The following is a 24910-nucleotide window of genomic DNA, read 5'->3' on the forward strand; positions in this document are numbered from 1 at the left end:
AGTCTGAAAACAGAATATAGCATCTGTTGAAGTCTAAATCTGAGAAATTTTTTCATACTTGTATTCCATATATTTAGCAGTACCCTATAAATAAAAACAAGCTAAGGCCTAAGAGATTTCAAAATCTAAATATGTGAACTTGCTACCCAATATCATTCATTTCCATGAGCTCAAAAGGTGACATGCATATGCCTTAGTCAGAATCAATAAAAGTTTTAATCAACATCTAAAAATGTGAACTTTCAATACAATGTCATTTCTCTCAGTGAGCTCAAATATGCAGACATCTCCTTTTTCCAACTGATGTTCTTTAGCAAATGCAGCCCAGCCACCAGAAAACTTAGCTGAAGTCTTGCCATAGCGAAACAACTTTACAGGCCAAGATCTATCCTCTACCTGAAGTTTCACAGTTTGTTTCGCCACCTTAATGAAACTCTCGACAAATTTAGCTGGTAACCACTGCATCAAAAGGGATCAAATGCTGTAAGTAATTATAAATATTTGTTAGAGATATTTTTAGGACTAGAACTTGTGGAGCAAGGTTGCCTGAAAATAATGTCAAGGATCATACCACATTTGACTTCTCTTTATGGAGTGACCCAAGAGTGGCTAAGAAAAAGGGCTTATCTGAGACGAACTTGTTAGCAGCATCAAGATTACTCCTTCGATCCCGCCTTTGAGTAAGCTGCTCACTAATATTGGGCTTATTGACTGCAGCAAAAGTGCAAAACCATTAAAATTTACCTTAATTAATTTCTTTGACTCTAAATTTTGATATTCTCATTCTAGTGAACTTACCAATTGCAAGGGAGCTAGATAGATCAAATTCACAACTCAAGTCACATTCTGATTCAACTTTAATATCAGGACTTCTCTTTTCTTGAACTATTATTAAATCTCCATCGCCTTCTCCCGAAATCACAAAGAAGACAGAAAATTATCTGCAAGGTTATGTAGAGTTAATGGAGCACAAAATCAGAAATTAGAATGTTAAATTACCTGCTGTCATGGGGAAATTTGGAGCTTCGTTGTTGGGAAGGGCAACTTCAAATACAAAACTATAGCGGTCAATAAGGAAAAAGCCACACACATCCCCAACTTTCAAACAATTGTCCCTTACAAATTCTGACCAACCATTCAGCAATTGAGCTTTTGAGGTGTCATGATCATACTTGAATTGAACAGACCATGTTCTAACAGACCAAGTTCTTCCGCTCGAAAATTGAAGGGTGGCAATACCAGCCGGTAGCTTGGTAAGATGTCTCTTAGAAAATTTAGATGGCAAAGACTGCAAACGAAGGACGTTAAAAATTTAAGCAATGAAGGGATTGAAGTAGAGATGTCAAGCAGGCATAACAGGTTGTCTATGTAAGTTTACCAGAATACTTCTATGGATATTTACAGTCTTCATTGAGATCTTGAAAAATGGTGCGTCATCAGGATTGAAAGCACTAGCGCTCTGAAGAGCATTTTTAATGATCTTGTGATCAAGTGTCTGTTTTGGGAGTCTTCTAGTGCAAGAAGAGCCTCTAACTGCACTTTCCAAAGCGACCCTATGACCCTCCCCTGCTATGTATTACAGTACAATATTAGAGGAACAATAGCATAGCATTGTGTTAATGGTTCAGGCATTAAATAAAGTATGCTATACCTTTCGATTCTGAATTAGAGCAATGTGAATCTTTCATTAGCATTGGCTTCTCAAACAAGACCGTGGAAAAAGGTTGAGCACTCTCATATTCAGAAATGCTGTCTGATATAGTATCCGACCTTTTTCTCATTTTCTTGCAAGGAGGAGATATTAATGAAAATTTCTCCCTTGATTTTAGGCAGGGTGAAAAGTCGTCCAGGATATCAATAGATAAATCATCATCTTCATCTTCATCAATCTTCGACACGTTTATAGGATAATCAATCTCTGTGCAACTTGTATCAAATATACATAACTCGAATGTAGAATTCCCTTCATACCGAAAAACTAGGAAGTTACCACAGGCTAGAGAGCAGAAACTATAAAACTCTGGCCAACCCTTTTCAAACCAAGCCTTACCATTACATCTGGTCAATTCCACTTCCCATTCAAAGCCACTGGGAAGCTTAAGACAGACCAAATTTGAGAGATCCTTACCGTACTTCATCACAAATTTCTTTGGAATTTTCTGCACAACAGAATGTTTCAAGCTAATTAAATAAATAATAAACAATTTCAGACTGTTAAGTGCAACAACAGAATCATCCGAGATGAAAACTGAATAAAATCTATGAAATGGCAATATTTCAACTCATAATCTATCAGATAGACAGTCTACAAGATGGGCAGCTCTATGATATGAAGTGGAACCATATGATAGTGCAGGCAATTGCGTGTGCTATGGGACAATTACAAACATATCATAAGCTGAATGAACCAAATCATTTGCAAATATATCATATATACTCGATCCAATAATGCATGCGAAATAAGACAATGGAAATAGAGTAAAAGGACAAATCTTAGTTCAAAGAAGACAACAGTAGAAGCATAGAGGTTTAAAATACGAAAGAGGTATGCAGAAACAGGCACAATTACCAGTTTGAGGTCTAAAGAACTGTTCTCCAGAATAACCTTGAAAAAATGGGGTGATGTAGAACAAAATGTTTGCTGACCAAGAGAAACCATTCCTGAACTTTTAGAAGAGATGATAGTGTTTGAGTTGGTTCTTGTTCCGTTCTGACTTTTGAGTTTTCTCTGTAATCCCCGTCACTTCTCTATAAAAACTAGAATGGTGAATTAACCATACTAATCAAGTTTAAAGCTGCTATTAACTGAACCTTTACTGCATAAATCCTAAAAATCAAAAACCTGTGTTTAATTAGTGAATAGCTTTTAAACTTCTAAATAATAACTTAAACATGAATTATGACGTGCCTAAATTATTCTTAGTGACTGATTAAGCAAAACTGATTGTTCATATTGCCATTGGCCATAAATCATGAGAAACAAATTTGCGGATCATCCTCTATTTGCCCATTTTCTGTCTACCCTTATAACCTTGTGACATGTGTCTAATTACTCAATTATTATATAAATATAAGTTGAGAAAAGACACATGACATGTGTTTCGAATGGTGGGCACAAGGTGGTCAAATGAATGATGGTCTGTAAATTTGTTTTCTAAATCATAGACCAAAATAATAATCTACTAATAAAATAGATTTTCTTCAGCACAAACTGAATCATCACTTTTCAAATAGTTGGGTGCAGCAATCGACACATTGGAAATGATCAAGTTTAGTAATAATACCTTAATATATATTGGAACTTCTTGAATAACACAAAAGCTACCCATATGCCCAAGCGAACCCCATTTTTGAACTTCTCATCTCTCATCACAATATATTCTTGTACAGTTGTTATTTTCTTTTTTACTTTTTTTTTTCGTGTGTATTTTTTTCTTTTGAATCAGTTATTTGATGAAGCCAGCCAGCACAAATTCGAATACATTAGGGACTGAAAGCTCCAATGGAAAATTTTAAAGCTACTTCACCACTACATGGAGAAAAGAATGAACTAATGCAATAAATTGCAAATTTTCAACATTGTTGAGCATATGTTATGTGATCGTATTCAAACAAGAACACAAAGTTCTAAACTTTTAATACACGCATCAGAAAGAAAATTCAAAAGTAAAATACGTACTCACATGTTGACCATCCGATAATGGGCTATGGTTTCTCCCCTCTCATCAGTGTATCAGTGTATGCATCCAACCTAAGGTCCTATTTGGCGATCACCGTACGATATTTAATTATTTATTTACAGGCAACAACTAAGACCTTCCCAATTAGTCCTAAGACATTCAGCCAGATTTATTTCCGAATTCACGTCCACTTAGCTTTTACATTGTTTAAAACCAATATAGCCATGACATGCAGAAGATGGATTCCTAGATCAATAAGTAATTCCACTACTAGCTTGTTCTTCATTAAGTTGCCAACATCTGATGATCCAAACAATTCTTACACTGACAAAATACAAGGATAATGCTACTCATATCCAGAGAGCAGTGACCTTCCATGATAATTAAAAAGGTTTTAACTGTCCTAACCTCGCCAATTGCATCATCTTCTAAAAATGTGTACTTTCAGTACAAGGTCATTCACCTCCATGAGCTCAAATATGCAAACATCTCCTAGTCTTAACTGATTTTCCTTCACAAACACTCGCCAACCGCAAGCAATTTTAGCTTCACGATGAATGGTGGACACATGCAAACGAGCAGACCAAGAACTATCTCCAACCTGAAGCCTCACAACCTGCTGCCCGTGTTTTGCGAAACTCGTGATAAAACGAAACGGTATGTTGTAGCAAAGGAATATATATAGTGCGACCTTCAGAAAACTATATATACGTACACATATTCATGATTCTTCAATAAATGAGGAATTCAATATTATTACGTACCAAGGTATAATGATTGATATAATGATACCGCATGGTTATCATGATAAAAGCATTTTCAGATTTGAAAGCCTTGGCTCTCCAAAGATCTTTCGCGGAACCTCCCCCATCTTGATTAGGGATGGGAAAAATCATCTTCTTTCCCTGTAAATACTTCAATAGGTCGAACATTGTAGTCTTTGCATGCATAGTTGAAGATCGAATAATAATTTTGAAACTAAATACCAAGCTACGTACTCATGTAAACTTTGATCACAGTACCTTTTATTTCGGCTTCAATAGTCGGAGCAACAGTTCTATTTCTTCTGTGAGGCCTAGCATATGGTGAAGGGGATTCATGGGTATTTGTCAAATGACTTTCATGAGTATTGATAATTTTAAACTATAATTTTGGGATTAGAGTTTAAGGTTTTAGAGTATATGGTTTTAGAGTATAGGATATTAGAGTGTAGGGTTTTAGAAAGAAACCTAAAATACTCAATTCAAATAATAATTGGAATTGAGTACCACTGGACATTTCCACGTGGTTCTCCAGGAGGACTGAAGGTACGATGAATTTTTCAGTCCTCCCGGAGAACCACTTGACAATGTCCAATGATACTCCATTTCAATCATCATTTATGTAATATCCCGGAAATTTATAATTATTTACTAATTATTGTTCGGAGATATTTAAATTGGTAGTGATCCGATTATATAGTACGAAGGAGAAAACGAAAGTGTTCGATCGATTTATACACAGAAACGTTACCGTGACGGGTTAAGAGTTGATTTTTTATCCATTAGAAATCTCAGAAAACTTCATTCATGAAAGTCGTAGAGTTCGTCAATACGAATTCGTGGACATGCAGCACGCTTGAATCGAAGTTCGTATGAAGAAGGTACGAATCAAAAGGTACGAATCAAAAGGTACGAATCAAAAGGTATTTTGACATTTTTGGAAAATAGTATATATAGGGGAATTAAAGAGGAAAAATGGGAGATAGATCAGAAATTCGGATCGGTAATGTTCATGGGTACTGTTCACACCAAAAACGGTGACGGTGTATGAACAGTTTTTTATGAATAGTGACTGTGAACAGTGTTTCATGTACATTGTTTCGCTGTAATGAAATCGTCACCTGAGATTTTATGTATCGTTTTCTAAGCATTTTATCATGCTATTAGATGACCGACGAAAGGAGTGAGGGAATCGCTTTCGGTGTCGTGGAAGTTGCACGCAGGAAATAAGGTGAATAAACCTCACAATGATCATCATGATCGAAGTAGTGTTATAATTATTGAATTTAGTTTGAGTTGTTAACATAGTCGTTGCATCACTAGCTTATAAAAATTATTATAAAAATATGTTTTGGTTTAAATTACGTGAACTTGATCGTCTACGGTTCATGGGTAAGTGAAACGCTATTTTAATAAATGATTTTAAAAAGGTTTTAGTGATTATGGACTATGGTGAATGTGAGTAAATCTCACTATGACAAGTCTACTATTGACGGTGACTTATATGTTTGAATTATTGAAAAGAGTGAACTGTGACATTTATATAATATAGTGGGTTGTGTATGTGTACGAAAATAGTAAATACGATACATATATTGGTTGCTATATTATATAATATTTCGGTTTTATTGCAAATGTGAGATTATAATGTTGTGACTATATTCATATTGTTGTGCAAGAGTCGTTTGGTTGTAGTACAATAACATGTGTGGATTGTTATTGTATGTGGTTTTAACATTGAGTCTTGTTAAAACGTTTTCTAGTTTTCAGACTTTGTTGGCAGTAATCGGAACCAAGCATTGGGCGGGTGTCGGTTACGATTCAGTTTGAGCTCTAATCTGTCTATCGGTGTACTGCATGAGGGGTAAAAGATGGGTTGTCTGGGTCTCATGAGTACCCATGTTTTTGAGTGATATTGGGTAACATATGGGATGCCCAGTGTCTGTCGGTATATTGCATGAAGGGTAACATATGGGTAAATGAGTCTCATGAGTACCCATGTTTTAAATGATTTTGGGTAACTAGATGAGTTGCCCAGTGCCTGTCGGTGTACTGCATTCGGGGTAACATATGGCTTGCCTGGGTCTCATGAGTACCCATGTTTTTGAGTGATATTAGGTAACAGATGGGTTGCCCAGTGTCTGTCGGTTTACTACATGAGGGGTAACAGATGGATACATGAATCTCATAAGTACCTATGTTTTTAAATGATTTTGGGTAATCAGATGGGTTGCGCAGTGTCTCATGATTACATATATTTATAAAAAAATGATATTGGGTAACAGATGGGTTGCCCAGTGTCACATGAGTATGTTTGTCTTTAAATGTTATCTGTCATATTTCCTTGGTATGTGATGTATGTTATACTGTTGGTTTACTCATACGGGCTGAAAAGCTTATCGGGTTTGTGTTTACAATCTCAATGCACCAATTCGATGGTGTATGGGATAGTTCTGCAAGTGGGGATTAGCAGATTCAGAGGGCTTCTTTTGAAGATTTTTTTCTTCTGTTTGTGGTGATGATTGTGAGTTTTACATTTCCATTGGTTATAATACTGAGTATAAATTGATTATATATTATTCAAGTTGACGGAGTCGTATTGTGGACTCAGTTTTGATACACTGTTATTATAAGATGATTTCAATATATTTGAGATTGTTTTAGAGTTTTCATGGGTTCGAATTCAAATTTTTATTATTCGAAATTTCGGGGCTGTGACAATTTAACACTTAGAATTTAATTAAAAAAATCATATTTAAACTATTTTTATTAAAGACTATTTTGAGTTTTTTTAAAACTCTACACCCCACACTCTAATACCCTAAACTCTAAAACTCTATACCTTAAACCCTATACCCTATACTCTAAAATCCTATACCATAAACCCTAAACTCTAAACTCTAAACCCTAAATTTTAATTCAAAATTATCAATATTCATGAAGGTTATTTAAAAAATAATAAAAATATGTAAAATTATAATTTTGGTGTAATAAATCTATGTGTCAAAATATAACAGGTGAGGAAGATCAATAGACATTGCCACGTGGTTCTCCGAGAGTACTGAAATGTTTTTCCATATACCTATACCGCCACATATCCCACGTGGCGTACCCCCTTAATATTATTGGTTCATTTTTTACTGTGAGAAATGGTTCTTATATGTAAATAAACTTTTATCATTTTCACCGCATGCATATCATTTATACAATGACGTAATATGATTTGTTAGATGCACCACATAGCAGTGCCACTTGATTTGGTGGGTACACATAAAAATTAGAGTTTTTTTCACCAACAGTCCCTCAACTCTGGTGTACCTACCAATGTGATACCTCAACTCTTAATCGTACCAATGTGATACCCAGACTCTAGTATTGCTATCATTGAAGTACTTCCGTCATTTTTTTTCAACTTCTCCGTCATCTTGGTAACGTGGCAAGTACGTGAGGCCCACAAAGAGGGTTAAAAGACAAAATTAACCCCATCTGAGAGGAGCAATGTTTTTCCCGCCCTTTACCTTGAGAAAGACATCCAACAATTCCAATTTTGGCGCCAATTTTCCCTCCCTACTCCTTAATTTGTGTCTCTTATCTAAACTAAAGAACTACCGCCAACCAGTCGACCACAATCTGATAAAACCTAGATCAATCTCATTTTCTATTTTTACCCTAGCACTTGTTAAACTAACAGAATAAATATAGAAATTTATATGGAACATCTCATTTCCACAATCTCATAAGAATATAGAAACACATAACTTAATGAAATTCAAATACATGTTTAAGTACCAAAACATGTATTTGAAATTCGTTAAGTTATGTGCTTCTATATTATTATGAGATTGTGGAAATGAGATGTTCCATATAAATTTCTATATTTATTCTGTTAGTTTAACAAGTGCTAGGGTAAAAATAGAAAATGAGATTGATCTAGGTTTTATCAGGTTGTGGTTGACTGGTTGGTGGTAGTTCTTTAGTTTAGATAATAGACACAAATTAAGGAGTAGGGAGGGAAAATTGGTGCCAAAATTGGAATTGTTGGGTGTCTTTCTCAAGGTAAAGGGCGGAAAAAACATTGCTCCTCTCAGATGAGGTTAATTTTATCTTGTAACCCTCTTTGTGGGCCTCACGTACTTGCCACGTCACCAAAATGACAGAGAAGTTGAAAAAAAATGACGGAAGTACTTCAATGATAGCAATACTAGAGTCTGGGTATCACATTGGTACGATTAAGAGTTGAGGTATCACATTGATAGGTACACCAGAATTGAGGGACTGTTGGTGAAAAAAACTCTAAAAATTACTCATACCATATAGTGCCACACTGCCACCTAGACTGACCTAGTCATCAACAGAAATTTCATTTGACCCTTGTAGCCTTTTGTTTTGGTCTAAACTCTAAACATAGCCGTCGTTTATCCTTATTCAGCTTCCTTTCCTTAAACCCCAGGATGCTCCACCTCGTAAAACCCCTCCGCCCCCATCTCCGCCGTCTGCGGTGGGCCCATTCCAAGTCCCCAAAGCCCCCCAAACCGCCTCAATCCCCACCTAAACCACCAAACCCGCCGCAGAAACCCGAAACCTTCACCCTGCACGACCACACGTGGCAGGACCCCTACAGCTGGATGTCCAAGCTCAACGACAAGGTCGCCATGCGACACATGGACATGTACATGGAACAGGAAGACAACTACACCCAAGCTGTCATGTTCGGCACCGACCGCCTCCAAAGCAAGCTTCAGTCCGAGATGGCCTCACGCTTGTCCTTCGACCTCTCCACTCCTCCCCTCAAATTCGGACCTTGGTACCAAACCCGTAATTATCGTATCTGTTTTGTACCTTTTTGTTTCTAGTAACGTTGTTTGGTGACAAAGATTTGGTGCTTTCTGTTAAGGTTGTACTACCGGCGCGTGGAGGAAGGGAAGCAGTATCCGGTGCTGTGTCGGCGACTCGCGAGTTTACACGACGAGTTCATTTCTCATGACTCGCCGTCTGCTGGGTTCGATTTCACTTCCGGGAAGAGAATTGAGCAGAAGCTCATTGATTACAATTTAGAAGCTCAGAGATTTGGAGGTAAATTTTTCATTTTTTACTGCTTTAGTAAATAAAGTTACTTTCTTTGTAGTGTTTGGTGATTCTAGTGTAGTTTAGTTTTGTGTAGGTTATGCATATGAGGAATTATCGGAGGTTTCGCCGGATCATCGGTTTATTGCTTATACAATATATGATAAAGACAAGGACTTGTTTAGGTTGTGTGTAAGGAACTTGAATTCTAGGGCATTGTGTAGTAAGCCTCAAGCGGAGTGTGTTTCGAATTTGGCTTGGGCCAGAGACGGGCAGGCATTGCTATATGTTGTTACTGATCAGAACAAGCGGCCGTATAGGTTAGTACTGCGTGAAGTTTATACAATGTAGGTTGGTATTTTTGTTTTGTGATGATGCAATTCCGTGATTTTGGCATTTTTGTATCAAACAGGATATATTGTAGCATGATTGGATCAACTGATGAGGACGTTTTGGTTTTTGAAGAATCGGATGATAATGTGTTTGTTAACATCAGACACACAAAGGATTTCCGGTTTGTGACTGTAAATACCTTCTCTACTGCGTCATCCAAGGTATTGCTCTGAAGGTGACTTTGTGGTCTGCTGAAAAGTGAATTTTAGTTGAGGGGATGTAGTCATTGTGACATCTTTTTAGGTCTTTTTGATAAATGCAGCTGATCCATTGTCGGGGCTGAACTTAGTTTGGCAGTGTGAAGGTATAGCTCATTGCATCCTTGAGCATCACCTAGGATATCTTTTTCTGTTTACAGATGCTTCCAAAGGAGGGCAGTTAGTTGATAACCATTATCTCCTTCGTAGTCCTCTGGATTCTTCGTCCAGTCCAAGAATATGGGAGGTCTGTGGCTTTACCATCTGTCTTTATTTTTCTACTAATCTTTCTTGTTTGCATTTCAAACTATTTCTTTGTCATTCTTCTATCTGATTTGTCATTCCTTGCTTTAGATGTGTTCTATAGCTCAATTATCTGTTCTGTTCTGATAATAGTGTATGGCTCTATGAATAATTGAATATACACTGTATTAGATTTTCATATCAAGTTTGAGCTTTTCTGCTTTTATCTGCATGACTGTTTGTGTACAATCTCAAGATGATGATGATTCACACATAATGTTTATTGTCATGTATACTGCAGGATGTATTTGTCAGTGACCCGGACTGGGTTGTTGAGGATGTGGATTTCAGTCATACACACATGGTACTTACTATAAGGGAAGGGCGAAACTTTAAACTTTGTTCTGTTGCGTTGCCTTTGCCTGCTGGGAAGGTATGTTAACAACACCAACTTCTTTAGGTTATGTGTTCATCATGTCATTATGAATGACAACAACAATCAATGTTCAAGTGTTTGACATCTGAGCCTTTACTTATAATTATCATCTGTTATCTTAATTCACATTGTAACAGGGACCCATTCATCTAAAAGAGCTTCACCCACAATTCTTGCCTCTCCCAAAATATGTTTCACAGATTTCACCCGGACCAAATTACGACTACCATTCATCAAAGATGCGCTTCACAATCTCATCACCTGTGGTACGTGAGTTGCTTTCTTCTTTTAAAGACTGCAGCATTGTTCTTTAGCATTTTCTATGATAATGTGCAGTAACTATTAAACTGTGGTTGTACTTCTCCGACTGAATTCTGTGCCCCTAAGTTCTCTTCAGTCTTTCATGAACAACTGATCTTGAATTGTTGAGTGTCTGCCCAACTTCAGTTTAGTTCATTTTATAGTAGAAGCACTAGATTTTCAACTTATCTCCATTAACATGCACCATTCAGTGTTATGGCACTGAACTTCTATCATCAAACACTTGAAAGAAAGTGTGAGGCTTAGTGTTTTTTTTTTACGCAATCAGTTTGCATTGTCTACATGTTTATTCTGTTTCTTGAAACAATTGGGACAATATATACCGATTTCCCAGTTCTCTTGCAGATGCCAGATGCTGTGGTTGATTATGACCTATCCAATGGAAACTGGAAAATCATTCAACAACAGAATATTCTTCATGAAAGAACAAAGATTTTGTATGGAACAGCTTCTTCAGCAAGCATCAGTGACAAAACCTTAAATACAGATATGTTGAATCCTGCAAATGAAGTCAGCCTTGATGATCAGCAGTTGTGGAATGATCTATCTGAATTTTATGCTTGTGAACAGCATAATGTGTCTTCCTATGATGGGGTCTGTGTTCCATTGACTGTTGTGTACTCTCGCAAAATCAAGAAAGAGGATCAGAACCCTGGCTTGCTCCATGTGCATGGAGCTTATGGTGAGCTACTTGATAAAAGGTGGCGTAGTGAGTTGAAAAGTCTTCTTGATCGTGGTTGGATAATTGCCTATGCTGATGTTAGGTATGATTCGTGTCAAATACTACCTAGTTACATATAGCTTGCAAATTTCCTCAAGTTATTTGATGCTGCAACTTAACAAGGACTCTTTTATATAATGTATTTCTAGAGGTGGAGGCGGTGGAGGTAAAAAGTGGCATCATGATGGAAGATGTACAAAGAAGATTAATTCCATTAGAGATTTTATATCCTGTGCCAACTTCCTTGTTGACAAAGAAATTGTCCATGAAAAAATGCTTGCTGCAGCAGGTTATAGCGCTGGAGGACTTGTAGTTGCTTCAGCCATCAATCAGTGCCCACATTTGTTTAATGCTGCAGTTTTGAAGGTAACTATGGATCTTTTCTGCTGTTTATGTACTTGCTTCGGTTGGAAGGATTCATGTGTTTCTTCTTCATAAATTAATCATTCTCAATGAGTAATTATACTAAATACTGCGTATTTTCATTGTAAATTAATTCATCTTCTCATGTGTTAGGTTCCGTTTTTAGATGCAACGAGCACTCTTCGCTATCCCATTATACCGCTCATAGCTGTTGACTATGAAGAGTTTGGATACCCGGGGGACATTCATGAATTTCATGCTATACGTGACTACTCTCCATATGACAATATTCAGAAGGATGTTCTTTATCCAGCCGTATTGATATCCTCATCTTTCAATACACGGTAATTTTGGGTTCCCTATATGTCAAGTTTTTCAACTGCTACTTCCAGCCCGCAAATGAGAAGATTTAGTTGGGTGTTTATGATCTTTCTGTTTGACATGTTTCAGTTTTGGAGTGTGGGAAGCTGCAAAATGGGTTGCACGAGTTCGAGAACGTACAGTTTATGACTCAAAGCGTCCAATACTGCTTAATTTGACAACAGACATAGTAGAAGAAAACAGGTACCTCCAGTGCAAGGAATCGGCACTTGAGACTGCATTTCTCATAAAGGCAATGGAATCTTAAAAACTGCATTTCTTACTCAGTACAGAATATGTTAGCCAGCAGCACAGAAACTAGCTGTTGGTAATGTAACTTCCCAAAGTTCATCCGCCCCTTATCAATCCCCTTGTCGCTCACTGCAGGCCTCCATTGGAAACGCTTTGTTAAGTGCAGACCTGATGTGGACTGTAGCCTTAGTTTAGTTAACCTATGTAATCACCAAGGCTACAGAAGAGTGTTATTTTATTACCTGTCAATCTGTCATGTTCCAATCTTTTATAAATACGAAATGATGTTGGTCCATTTGTTTTTTTATACTTTTGAAATGAGGAAATGTTAGTCCATATTATAACGAACATTAATAATATGAGAAACTTTAAGATTCTGAAAATTTCATGTTATCAATATGTATTCTGGCTCCTATCTACTCTTCAATTAACTCTAATTTATTAACCAATCATCTCCGTCACAAAGTCGCCACCACGGCATCAACCTAGTTAAATTTACCAATAGAAGTAGCTTTCACAATAACCTACCTCCCATAATGGTTACTTTAAAATCAAGTTCTTGTCAAATAGTGAACGATTCTTCCCTAAATTCTAGATTTGTTATATCGCTACTCCTTTGGTAGGTAGTTGTTAAAGTTTCTTCTCTAAGAAAGAAGAATTTTGGTCATCAGTGTCAATTATAAAACAAGAAGCGAGAAATGTGACTATACAGAGTCTGAGATAGCTTTGGTCACTTACCAACCTCAAAAAAAGAAAGATTCTTCTAACATCTTAACAAAGTCAGAGATTCTTCCACAAAAGATCACCAAATTCAACTTTTGTATTGTACAAGAAACGAGTTTGGGTAGCGGGAATTGTTCCAATATATTTCTGCTCTGTTTACCAATACTCAGGATGATACATATATCTAAAACTCTACATCACCCTTTTCTAGCAAAAAAATAAAAGAAAAGAGGGAGATAAAGAACTCTTAAAGAACCCCTTGCGTGAAGACAAAATCAGAGCTAACACTAACATGAACTAACAAATATCTCTGCAGTCTCCACTGATGAGCTTTTGCAGTGAGAACAAAAGAAATATACCAGATCAAATCGAAATCTCCTCACATTAGAACAATGTCATTGATTTCAGATTTTGTCTCAGATTCTTCATCAACAGTAGATAGTCCGCCGTCTCTGATGAAGGATGGATTCAGAAAATTTGCTACAAACGCCCATAGCTTGTAAACATCATCAAAGTTTGTGAGGAAACTCAAGGAAGCTGTCACGACCTCGATCCTAACAAACCTGCCCTTTTTATCATTCTTTGAATTTTCCATTGGCCTGCACTGGGTAGTATCTTGAAGATTCAGATCCCCATATTGATGTCTCGAAGTATCCATGATTCGTATGTGACTGAGGAAACCAATGCCAAGAGAGATACCATCTCTTTCAGCCAGCTTCTGAACTACTTCAGGATTTAGAAGGCCTCCATTCCGGTCTTTCACATTGAAAGCCACAGCTGCACCCCTTTCATACTTGATTTTTGGGCCATAGATATGAACCAGTGTTGTTCCGGTGTCTGACTTGTCTCCACCTTCACTAGAAAATCGTAATTGCAGCAATGAGGTCACAAGCCAATTAATCAAATAGCGCAGACGGGAGGTGGTTTTATTGAGGCCTAATGTATTAATCTGATCAAGATGCCGGCAAATTATCTCAGGTTCTGTCCTGTCTCCATCTTGCCCATCACCATAATCCCCATCACTGCTGTAATCTTCATCGTCCAGACTAGTGATAGATATTTCTCCAGTCTCGAGATTATGACTGAGGGGGTCTATACTGTTATCTTCCATGGTAAAGGACACTATTCTCCCCCTGTTCGGTGGTTCGCTCTCTTCCAAACCGAAAAATCTACTATTAGCAAATTTACTCCCCTCCCTTCTCCCCAACAACCTACTTTCGCATTCAGTTTCTCTTGTTATGGCAGAAGTACTCTTCTCTGTGCAACTTTCTGCAGTTGATGGTGAACCATTTGCAAGTCTATGATGCTGATAAGTGGAAGTTGAATTTTCACATTCTTCCTCTATCTCCCTCTCATGCAAATTGGAACCGCATTTACCATTTGGTGAAGCTGGACTTGTTTCTGCAAAGCGTTTCTGTTCAGGTACATCCTTCACACACTCTAGTTCCTGAGAAATCGATAGGACGGCGGCATCAAATGATAGCCCACTAGTGTCATCATGTGGCTCTGAGTTAACCTCTTTGTCATCATATACAGGGCTGCCACACATCTTAGCGGTAGGTTTTGGAGAGACTTTATTTTGCTTCGTCCGGACAGAAAAATGAATTGGCGGCAAAGGAGATGCAACCTTCTGTTTGTTGATCTGAGCTGAATGGTCAGATCCCATTGGGCTCTGACCCAAATCAATCCAAAATGAATTGTCTGATGAATCATCTTCACTGAAAACTGGACTTCTCATGACCTCCCCTACTGAAATACTATCAGCTTCTTCAAATATGGTGCTCGTTCCATCTATGTCAGAGCTGTTATCCTGATCCATCTCAGTTTCAAATACATCCCTCACTTGATCGGAAGTGTAAACTCCAGAGAAGGCAGGAAATTTTGAACCCTGACGAGTTTCTGGGGTTTTCTCACCATTTCCAGCTACTTCATCATCTTCACTTCCGGCCAACTTATCTAGAATTTCTCCAGAGTCACTCAAATACAATGGGTATTCAGGAGTAATCTTCACCATCCCTGACCCAGTAGACCCTGACCGGCTTTGAAGACAACCAATAATTGATTTTTTAATCAGTAAGCATCCAAATCCAGTCGGATCATGCCCGAAAACCTTGTAAAACGAGGTGATGATAAAATCAGGCCTGAACAAGGACAAACCAAGTGAATCCATGTCCTTGGGACCCAATGACCCAGCATCAAGCAACACATGCCAATTATTCTGCTGAGCCAATGCCATCCACTGGTAAGAATACTTAGTCCCTGTAACTCTAGACTGAACAGGAAACACAAAAAGACCCGTAGCAGAATCCTTCTTCCTCCTCTTCTTATTCGAAATCTGCTTCCTCAAATCAGTCGAGCAGAGTGTCAAGGCAGGCCACTTAAACCACGCATTCTGCACCTTTGCACCTTTCTCCCTAGCACTCTGAGCCATCCAATTCACAGATTGACTCTCGTAATCAAACATTGTCAACAGCTTCTTATTCGTATGAAAAGGGTAAGACTCGGCCAACAACTTATACGCAGACCCTCTACTCACAGTAAACACAAGACCATACTCGTTCTCAGGAATGTTCAAATAGTCCATAATCCTAGTCTTTATATCATGTTCAATAGTACATTTCTCAGAACCACCGTAAAGAGCATAGTTATTCAAATTTGCAGTAATCTCAGACAAGCTAAATGTAGAAGACTCCAAATAATGCAATGTCTGCAGATACGAAAAAAGACCAAATCCACAGTAGTCAAGGCATACCTTGGTTCCCAAATGCGAGTACTCATCACACCTCAGCTGATCAATCTGCTCTGACAACACGAATTTCGGATACATAGTGCAGAACTTGGTAAAGGCTTCATAGAGATCAGGGATGTCCTCCTCGGACTCGAAAATGCGCTCAGCAGCAAGAGCAGTGGCCCTCAGGAACTCTCTCTGGGCATTGAGCCTGACAAGTGATCTGGACCGTCCAAGACTCTGGTTTTGATCAAGAGTCTCAGACTGGTCCATGTCCTGGGACTTGGACAGAGACCCATCTTCTGAAGCTTCCTCAAGAGCTTCCCTGAGCTTGTTTTCATGAAGCTTTCTAAGAATTGATGGGTTTGAATCTGGCCCATTTCTTCTTCTGCTGCTCTTCTTCTCCATGAGCAGAGCAGCACAGTGAGACAGGGGATTCCATAGTGAGAAATGCATGAAAGCTTGAGAAAAATTCAATCTTGGAGAGAACCCAGATGAGGAAATTGGCTCACAGCACAAGAAGAGCTCAAAGATTTGAGCTTTATCCCATCAAACACAAAACCCTAAATTGATCTTTCCCCCGAAATCAAAGAACAAGTTGGATTTTCATTAAAGAAAGCAACTTTAACCAAAAACCAAAACCACTATCAAAGAAAACAGGTTGGCTCTATGAAATTCCAGGTCAAAACCCACCCAAGAATTTCACTTTCATTCAAAAGAAGGAAACCCCCAATTCTGTGAGTGAAGCACATTTAATGCAAAGAGATCAAAGCAAACCCACCAAGAATATCAAGCATTTACTAGGCCTCTAGTAAAATCCAAAACACACTGATGTTGATTTTGGCAACCCAAATATCTCTCTCCCTCTTTGTTTTTGACCAATGACACAAACTCTCTTAACACCGGGAAGGGACATTGACTTTCACAAACCCAATGTTTTGGGTTTGTCTTTTGCTCAAATTTTTTTTGTTTCATCAGACAAAATATATAAATATAAGTTATTTTTCTTTTCTTACCAATTCTTAATAAATCTACTTGGGAGTGGGACCCAAGAAGCTACTTTCCACTAGAAAGTCAAAGACACAGTTAGCTTTGTCCATGGCAGCTATGACTTGGTTCAAAATTGAAACCCCCTACAATTTTTCCCTTCATTTCAGTCTAAGATCAACTTTTGCCATCAACTACTTCTTAGTATTAACTATTAAGAGTAGATTTAATTAAAGGTAATATATTCCCTGCCAAAGCCCTCATCTAACCAGTCCTAACCATTGAGTTACTTACTTTTGTCCATGTGAAATTACTGAAATACAAGCTTTGTTCTTTGCCTCCTCAATTTATTACATTTTGTGTCATTTAGTTTCTCAGCAATTTGCTCTTTTTGCAGAGTTTTCAGCTGCTTTACTTAAATAGAGTATTCTCCTTCCAAATTTGGGGCGCTATTGGGGTGTACTGAAGTCGTTGGTTTCTCAAAGTCTACTGATTAACAGAGGATGAAAAGAGTGGCAGCATTAGTAACAAAGAGAACTAATACATGGGAAATTGGTATGTGGAAATTTAAGGAGGCATTACAAGTAAACATTTTTATAATTGTTAATTTTTCGGATCTGAGAAGGTTATGTTTATTTAACAACATAGTCCGGGAAATCACTGTCAACAACCACTAAGGACAAATCCTGAGTAGAAGTTGGCTCCCAGAATTGAGTTCTTTTCAATAGATAATTTAAAGTCAAACCTGTAACCACCATTCCATGTTAGTTGCACATTAGGTGTTCTTGAATCAAATTCTAAAACAAGAGGGATGCAATGCAGTTAGTAGATATATATTCCCTGCAAATTTCAATGAAAGAGAAGCTCAAGCTTTGTTAAAGCAAAATATACAACCAGAAACCAAAAGAAAAGCACATTGATGCATGAAACATTCAAAAGCTGATGAGTATTGCCCCTTTCATGATTCCCATTACAAGAAAAGGGATTTTATACATTCAAATCATACCATCTTTAATTGCTCCTCCTTTTTGTAGTTTGACACGTGAGGACTAGCATATTATTCTGTCTATATCAGACTCCTGTCATTACCAGAACATATTTTTCCTCTGGGGCTCTCCAGGTTGCAAATTTATTCATGCATCTTGAGGAGACAGTATGAAAAGACAAAAACTTCTGAATTTTAATTACAAGAAATGAGCTACATGTAATTTGCCAGAGCAGAATGCGTGTTATAGGAATCGTTCCAATCAGAATTCTGCTTATGTTCTACCATTTGTCAAGATGATACAAATTTCTAGACACTCTACAAGAACATAAAAGGTGAAAAAGGAAAATACAGAGCTATAGTAAACATGAATCAACAAATTCATCCACCTGAGTCTTTCGAACAAGAACAAAAGAATCCAAACATCAAAACACTCTCCGTCGTTTTGGCTTTGAATCCATCTGCACATACGTCCCCGCAAGACCTCCAAATAATTATCCACTTCAAATTAAATAAAAAGAATTCTCAGATTGGAACAGAATCAGTGACAGATGTATCAGATTTTATCTCAGATTCCTCTTCAACAGTAGGTAGTCCACCCTCTCTGATAAAGGCTGGATTTAGAAACTTCGCCACAAAAGCCCATAACTTATAAACATCCTCAAAGTTGGTGAGGAAACCCAGAGAAGCTGTTACAACCTCAACTCGCACAAACCCGCCTTTTTTATCCTTTCTGCCATTTTCCATTGGCCTGCACAGGGTTGTATCTTGCAGATGCACAGCACCATGTTGCTGTCTTGGGGTATCTAGGATTCTTATGTGATTGAGAAAACCAATGCCAAGAGAGATGCCTTCTTTTTCTGCCAGCTTCTGAACAACTTCTGGGTTGATTAGCCCTCTATTTCGGTCTCTCAAATTGAAAGCAACAGCTGCACCCCTCTCGTACTTTATCTTTGGGCCATATATGTGTACCAGAGTTCTTCTGTTGTCTCCATCAGAACCAGGCAACCTTAATTGCAGTAGTGAGGTCACAAGCCAATTGATCAAAAATCGTAGTCGAGAGGTGGTTTTGTTGAGGCCCAACATATTAACATGATCAATATGCCGACATGTTATCTCAGGTTCCCTCCTGTCCCAGTCTTGCCCATCAGCATATTCCCCATCACTGGTGTAGTCTTCATCTTCCAGACTAGTCGCAGATATCTCTCCAGTCTCAAAAATGTGGCTCGACTGATCTTTATGGTTATCTTCTATGCTAAAGGACACCCTTCTGCCCCTGTTTGAAGACTCATTCTCTTCCACACCAAAAAGTCTATCATTAGTGAATCTACTCCCCTCTCTTCTCCCTAACAACCTAAACTCACCTTCAGTTTCTCTTCTGATGGCACTCTCCCGTAACTCTGCACAACTTCCAGTGGTTGATCCATTCTCTAGTCTATGATGCCGAGAAGTTGGAGTTGAATCGTTGTGACAAAAACCATTCATTGTAGAGTTAGACACTGTCCCATTAGGCAATGAATTACTGCTGCCACATTCTTCCTGGATCTCTTTATCATGACCAGAACCACATTTCCCATTTTGTGTCACTGAGCTTGTCTCTGCAAATTGTTCTTCTTCAGGGACCTCCTTCACAGAGTCCAACTCCATAGAAACTGATAGGACAGCAGCATCAAATGACAGCACATGGGAGTCATCATGTGTAACGGAGTTTATCTCTTTGTCATCATAGATGGGGCTGCCATAGATCTTAGAAGAAGGTTTTGAGGAAAGTTGCTTATGATTCTTCCGGCCAAGAAACCAAAAAGGAGGCAAAGGAGAGGCAATCTTCTGTTTGTAAATCTGGCTTCCATTGTCGGAACCCATTGGGCTCTGACCCAAATCAATCCAAGGGGAATTATCTGATGACTCATCTTCACTGAAAACAGGGCTCTTCATCATCTCCCCTACTGACATACTCTCTGCTTCTTCAAATATGGTGGTACTTGTTACATCTATGACAGAGCTGTTATCATGATCCATCTCAGTCTCGAAAACGTCCCTCACCTGAGCAGAGGTGTATGCACCAGAGAAGGCAGGCATCTGAGATCCCTGGCGAATATCAGAACTTTTTTCAGCATCCCCAGCTAGAACATCATCTTCAGTCCCAACCAACTTTTCCAGATCATCTACAGAATCACTCAAATACATAGGGTATTCAGGGGTAATTTTCACCATACCAGAACCAGTAGACCCTGAGTGACTTTGAAGGCATCCTATTACAGATTTCTTAATCAAAAGGCACCCAAATCCGGTGGGATCAAACCCAAAAACCCTGTAAAATGATGTGACAATAAAATCAGGCCTGAACAAGGACAACCCAAGTGAATCCATGTCTTTGGGACCCAACGACCCAGCATCAAGCATGACATGCCAATTGTTCTGCTGTGCCAGTGCCATCCACTGGTAAGAATACTTGGACCCGGTAACTCTTGACTGAACCGGAAACACAAACAGACCAGTTGCGGAATCCTTTTTCCTCTTCTTCTTGCTTGAAATCTGCTTCCTCAAATCAGTAGAGCAGAGTTTCAAAGTTGGCCACTTAAACCAGGCACTGTACACCTTTGCACCTTTCTCTCTGGCACTCTGAGCCATCCAATTCACGGATTGGCTCTCGTAATCAAACATGGTTAACAACCTCTTGTTTGTATGAAAAGGGTAAGACTCAGCCAACAATTTAAACGCAGACCCTCTACTCACAGTAAACACAAGACCATACTCATTCTCAGGAATGTTCAAATAATCCATAATCCTGGTCTTTATATCATGTTCAACAGTTCCTTTCTCAGCACCACCATACAAAGCATGATTATTCAAATTTGCAGTAATCTCAGACAAGCTAAATGTAGATGATTCCCAATAGTGCAATGTCTGAAGGTACGAAAAAAGACCAAATCCACAGTAGTCTAGGCATACCTTTGGAGATAAATGCGAGTACTCATCCAGCCTCAGCTGATCAATCTTCTCCGAAGACTTGTACTTTGGGTACATAGTCAGGAACTTCGACAGCGCTTCTTCAACCTCGGGGATGTCATCATCAGACTCGAAATACCGCTCAGCAGCAAGAGCAGTAGCTCTCAGGAACTCTCTCTGGGCATGGAGCCTAGCAAGTGATCTGGACCGGCCAAGACCCTCATCCTGATTGGCCTCAGCTTCAATGTCCTGGGACTTAAACAATGATCCATCTTCTGATGCCTCCTCCAAAGCTTCCCTGAGTTTGTTCTCCTGAAGTTTTCGGAGAATTGATGTCGATTTCCTGATGTCAAGGCTTGAATCTGAGCCATCTCTCTTCTTCTTGCTGCTCCTGCTGCTGCTGGAGCTGCTCTTCTTGTCCATAAGCAGAGCAGCACACTGATATAGAGGCCTCCATATTGAAAAATGCATGAAACCCTTTTGAGCTTGAATTCAATCCTAGTCGAAAAACCCAGAAAGGGATGAACTGGGTCACAGAAAAACACCACAACTGATTTGGGGTTCTATCCCATCAACCATACACAAACCCAATTTGAGCTTCAAAACCTAAAGATCAAACAAACCCAACTCTGAATTCCAGTTCAAAGTGATAAAGGAACAAACTTTAGGCTTCAATGATCAAATTGAGCCACAAAGGAAGAAACTTAATCCTCAAAGAAAAAAAAAACCAGCAAATCAAACCCCCTAATCTCACTGAAGCATTGGAACAATTCAGAGGTCAAAACCCACCCACAGTTTCGCTCAATGAAAGAAACCCAATTTCTACAAAACCCAAAAAAGGGGAATCAAGACCCCCAAAAAGAAAGACTGAGAGAGAAAAATGGGAGTGGTCAAAACTCAGATCCCACTTGAAGAAAGGGAAAGATATTGAAGAACCAAACAATGTGGGAATTTCCTTAAATGAAGAATGAACTCTGTACACACACACAAATTGGAGCTCAATGATTACACTAAAGCAAAAAAACCCAACTCAGCTCTAATTCACTCTTCTCTTTCTCTCTGATTCTGATTCTCAGTGAATCCAAAGCAGCAGCACAACTGGTTTTGGGCTTTGACTCTAATCTATAGTCTCTCTCTCTCTCTCTCTCTCTCTCTCTCTCTCTCTCTAAACAAACAGAGAGAAAGAACATTGACTTTCGCAAAAACCAAACGTAAAAAAAGATGTTTTTTATTTATGATTTATGTTTCGTAAATGTTTTTGGTTGCTGAATTATCAGGTTGGTTTTTGCTGTATCGGTGGGAGGACCCGCACAGGCCATTTTGCTCCATTGGTCACGGCTTCAAAGTCAAATAATCTGCTGCTTTGCATAAAAGCTGATTTCTGTCCAACTATGCAGCTCCTACTGGTTTTGATTTCTCTAGTCACAAATTAAGCTCTCAGAATTAATCCGCTCTCATCTCGAACATGGGAACCAAAAAAATCCTACAATTCAGATCTGTATGAGGTGCAGTTTATGTAGATTTACATAGAAGAAGTTTGTAAGAGATCATCGACTGCTTAATGAGTCATCATATCTATATGTGATATCCGGTCGTGGTCATAAATGTATTATTCTACAAACTATAAAATCATTTGAGTAAGTTTAAGTGTTTGACATATCTAGAACTTAAATTTCCTGTATGTTTTTTTCTCAACTGATCGAGTTATGTTCATTACGTTATATCCGTATGTTAATTCTGATATATCTTTAGTAATTAATTGTTATGCTACAACATTTATTTCTTAATACATTAAACTGTAGTTGAACTGAAATCACTGTGGTTTTCTCCCCAATGAAGAAAAATGATGGCTTCTTCTGGATTGATTCATCCATAGGTCACTTATTGATCTTCCATTTTAAAGAGACTTGCGCTTTCACGGGGAGTTCTATTTGCACCTCTAGAACTGCTATCTATACCTCAATTATTTTTCTATATGTATTTGACTTTGTTAACTTATGTAAAAAGACATACAAGGACAATGGTTTAGCTTTAACTAACAATACTATCAGTCAGCACCATCGCGACACCACCATTAGAAGCTAATGAACCAGCATGACTTGATCAACCAAGGAATGAAATTTTGGGGCAGTAATATCAAATTTAGACCTTTTCAGCTAATGAACTCAAGAACCATGACTGTCACTGTGATAATATCATGTGCTACCGGACCCACTCTCTGGCCTTGAACACTCACGCTCCCTCTCACGGTCAGTGGCGGATCTATGATTTGATCATTGGGGATGCTTGAACTTAACTATAAAAAGATAGTGGAGATTTTCAACGGAACCATAGAATTTTACTAATTAAAATCAAAATAGATGAGATATTTCATTGAAACCATGAAGCAATTTTTTTAACACTTTAGTTTTGACTCAAATTTGTTATTTTAGTCTAATATACACCTATAACCATTGAAAAAGAATACTCATATATATTAGATAAAACGACGTACATAATCAAAATCTAACACAAATACACATTTGAATAAATAAGCAACGTACTAGCGAGTAATTAACCTAACTAGCATTCTAGAATAAGAAATACTTGACTGAGGACACGCTATTGAGGAAAAACAATAAAGTTTAAAAGAGAAACAAATGAGTAGCGTTAGTTAGTTAAAGATGTTTGGCTTAGGAGAATCCCAAAATCAAAAGATTTAAAACCTAGTTTTTGTTTCCTTGTCTTGAGCTTGAGGATGCTTGAGTCACCCCAAAAATAGGCTAGATCCGCCCCTGCTCACGGTTGTCACAGTGGTGGTTGCGCCGGTCGTTCCACACTCCTAGTCCCTATCCTAATCGCAATCTCAATCGCTTTGGGGGTATCGATCGCAAATGTGGTTCCTATTGCGGTCAGAATGATTGAGTTAGTGGGGATAAAATCGGAGGAGGGGCGGAGATTGAGGAGCTACTGGTGGCGGCGTTTCTATTTTTTGTGTTCTTCTCGGCGGCGTTGTAGGGCGAATGGGAAAGCTTCTCGCGTTCAGCTTTAGTTAGGAAGAGGGAGGGGGGTTCTTTAGTGGAAGGGACGAAGAGATGGGTTTGGTGAGGTAGGAGTCTCACTATATTAGGATTGTATTCATCACAAAGGAGTGATGTCACATGAAATAGGAGTTTGTCCAACCCAACTGCCCAAAATCCAAGATTAGTGAAGAGGGTATTAGTGTAAATAATAGGAGGTGTGTTTAGTTTTTCTAAACAACTAAAAGTAATTAGGAGGTGTATACAACAATAGAAGTACACCTAGTAATTTTGGAGGTGCAAATAGAAACCCTTCACATAAGTCTCAAAACATTAAAAAAGTTGTGTCTTCCAATTTGGAAATAATAGGTACTGTATATGTCCATCTTTGTTTGGTTGTTTGGGATGGAAGTCCATCTTGCATGCAAAGGAATTCTTGGAAAATGAATGGGATCAAGTTGTTTGCAAATTGTCTCCTTTTAGCAAGATGATTAGCATATTCTCCAATCAAATTACAAGCTAAATAAGCATATATATATATATATATATGTCCACTACCACAAGATGACATCTTAGTCAACTATCATATCGATCAAACAAATTTAAAAGAACTAGTACTAAATTACTTCATAAAAAATTAGCAAGAGTACTTAATTGCTTGTTCTTTTTTTAAATGGATGTTAACTTGATCTAGAATAATTTATCGGTCTAGCACAATAGCACACATTGTTTCAGTTAATAAAAAAAA

General features: G+C 38.2%; 4 protein-coding genes across 4 annotated transcripts; 1 reads left to right on the forward strand and 3 right to left on the reverse strand.

The window, feature by feature from the left end:
* Window positions 1-219: 219 nt before the first annotated feature.
* On the reverse strand, window positions 220-2659 carry LOC126800885 (B3 domain-containing transcription factor VRN1-like). The gene is made up of 7 exons (XM_050528311.1): window positions 2570-2659; window positions 1652-2159; window positions 1379-1566; window positions 1000-1288; window positions 799-906; window positions 572-711; window positions 220-459 (listed from the first exon to the last, which is right to left on the reverse strand). Exons 1-7 carry the CDS (start codon window positions 2657-2659, stop codon window positions 220-222), a joined length of 1563 nt encoding a protein of 520 aa, XP_050384268.1.
* A 6208-nt stretch (window positions 2660-8867) lies between these two features.
* On the forward strand, window positions 8868-13108 carry LOC126805121 (uncharacterized). The gene is made up of 11 exons (XM_050532228.1): window positions 8868-9245; window positions 9336-9514; window positions 9603-9825; window positions 9918-10059; window positions 10142-10342; window positions 10640-10771; window positions 10912-11040; window positions 11441-11859; window positions 11966-12182; window positions 12333-12523; window positions 12630-13108. The coding sequence occupies exons 1-11, from the start codon at window positions 8893-8895 to the stop codon at window positions 12805-12807; spliced, it is 2364 nt and encodes a 787-aa protein (XP_050388185.1). The 5' UTR covers window positions 8868-8892; the 3' UTR covers window positions 12808-13108.
* Window positions 13109-13584: 476 nt separating this feature from the next.
* Window positions 13585-17129, reverse strand: LOC126805099 (uncharacterized). Its single transcript, XM_050532205.1, has one exon. The coding sequence runs from the start codon at window positions 16696-16698 to the stop codon at window positions 13894-13896; it is 2805 nt and encodes a 934-aa protein (XP_050388162.1). The 5' UTR covers window positions 16699-17129; the 3' UTR covers window positions 13585-13893.
* A 1258-nt stretch (window positions 17130-18387) lies between these two features.
* On the reverse strand, window positions 18388-22267 carry LOC126805090 (uncharacterized). Its single transcript, XM_050532194.1, has one exon. The coding sequence runs from the start codon at window positions 21632-21634 to the stop codon at window positions 18740-18742; it is 2895 nt and encodes a 964-aa protein (XP_050388151.1). The 5' UTR covers window positions 21635-22267; the 3' UTR covers window positions 18388-18739.
* Between the last annotated feature and the right edge of the window lie 2643 nt (window positions 22268-24910).

Source organism: Argentina anserina, chromosome 1 (genome assembly GCF_933775445.1).
Source record: "Argentina anserina chromosome 1, drPotAnse1.1, whole genome shotgun sequence".
Lineage (NCBI taxonomy): Eukaryota > Viridiplantae > Streptophyta > Magnoliopsida > Rosales > Rosaceae > Argentina > Argentina anserina.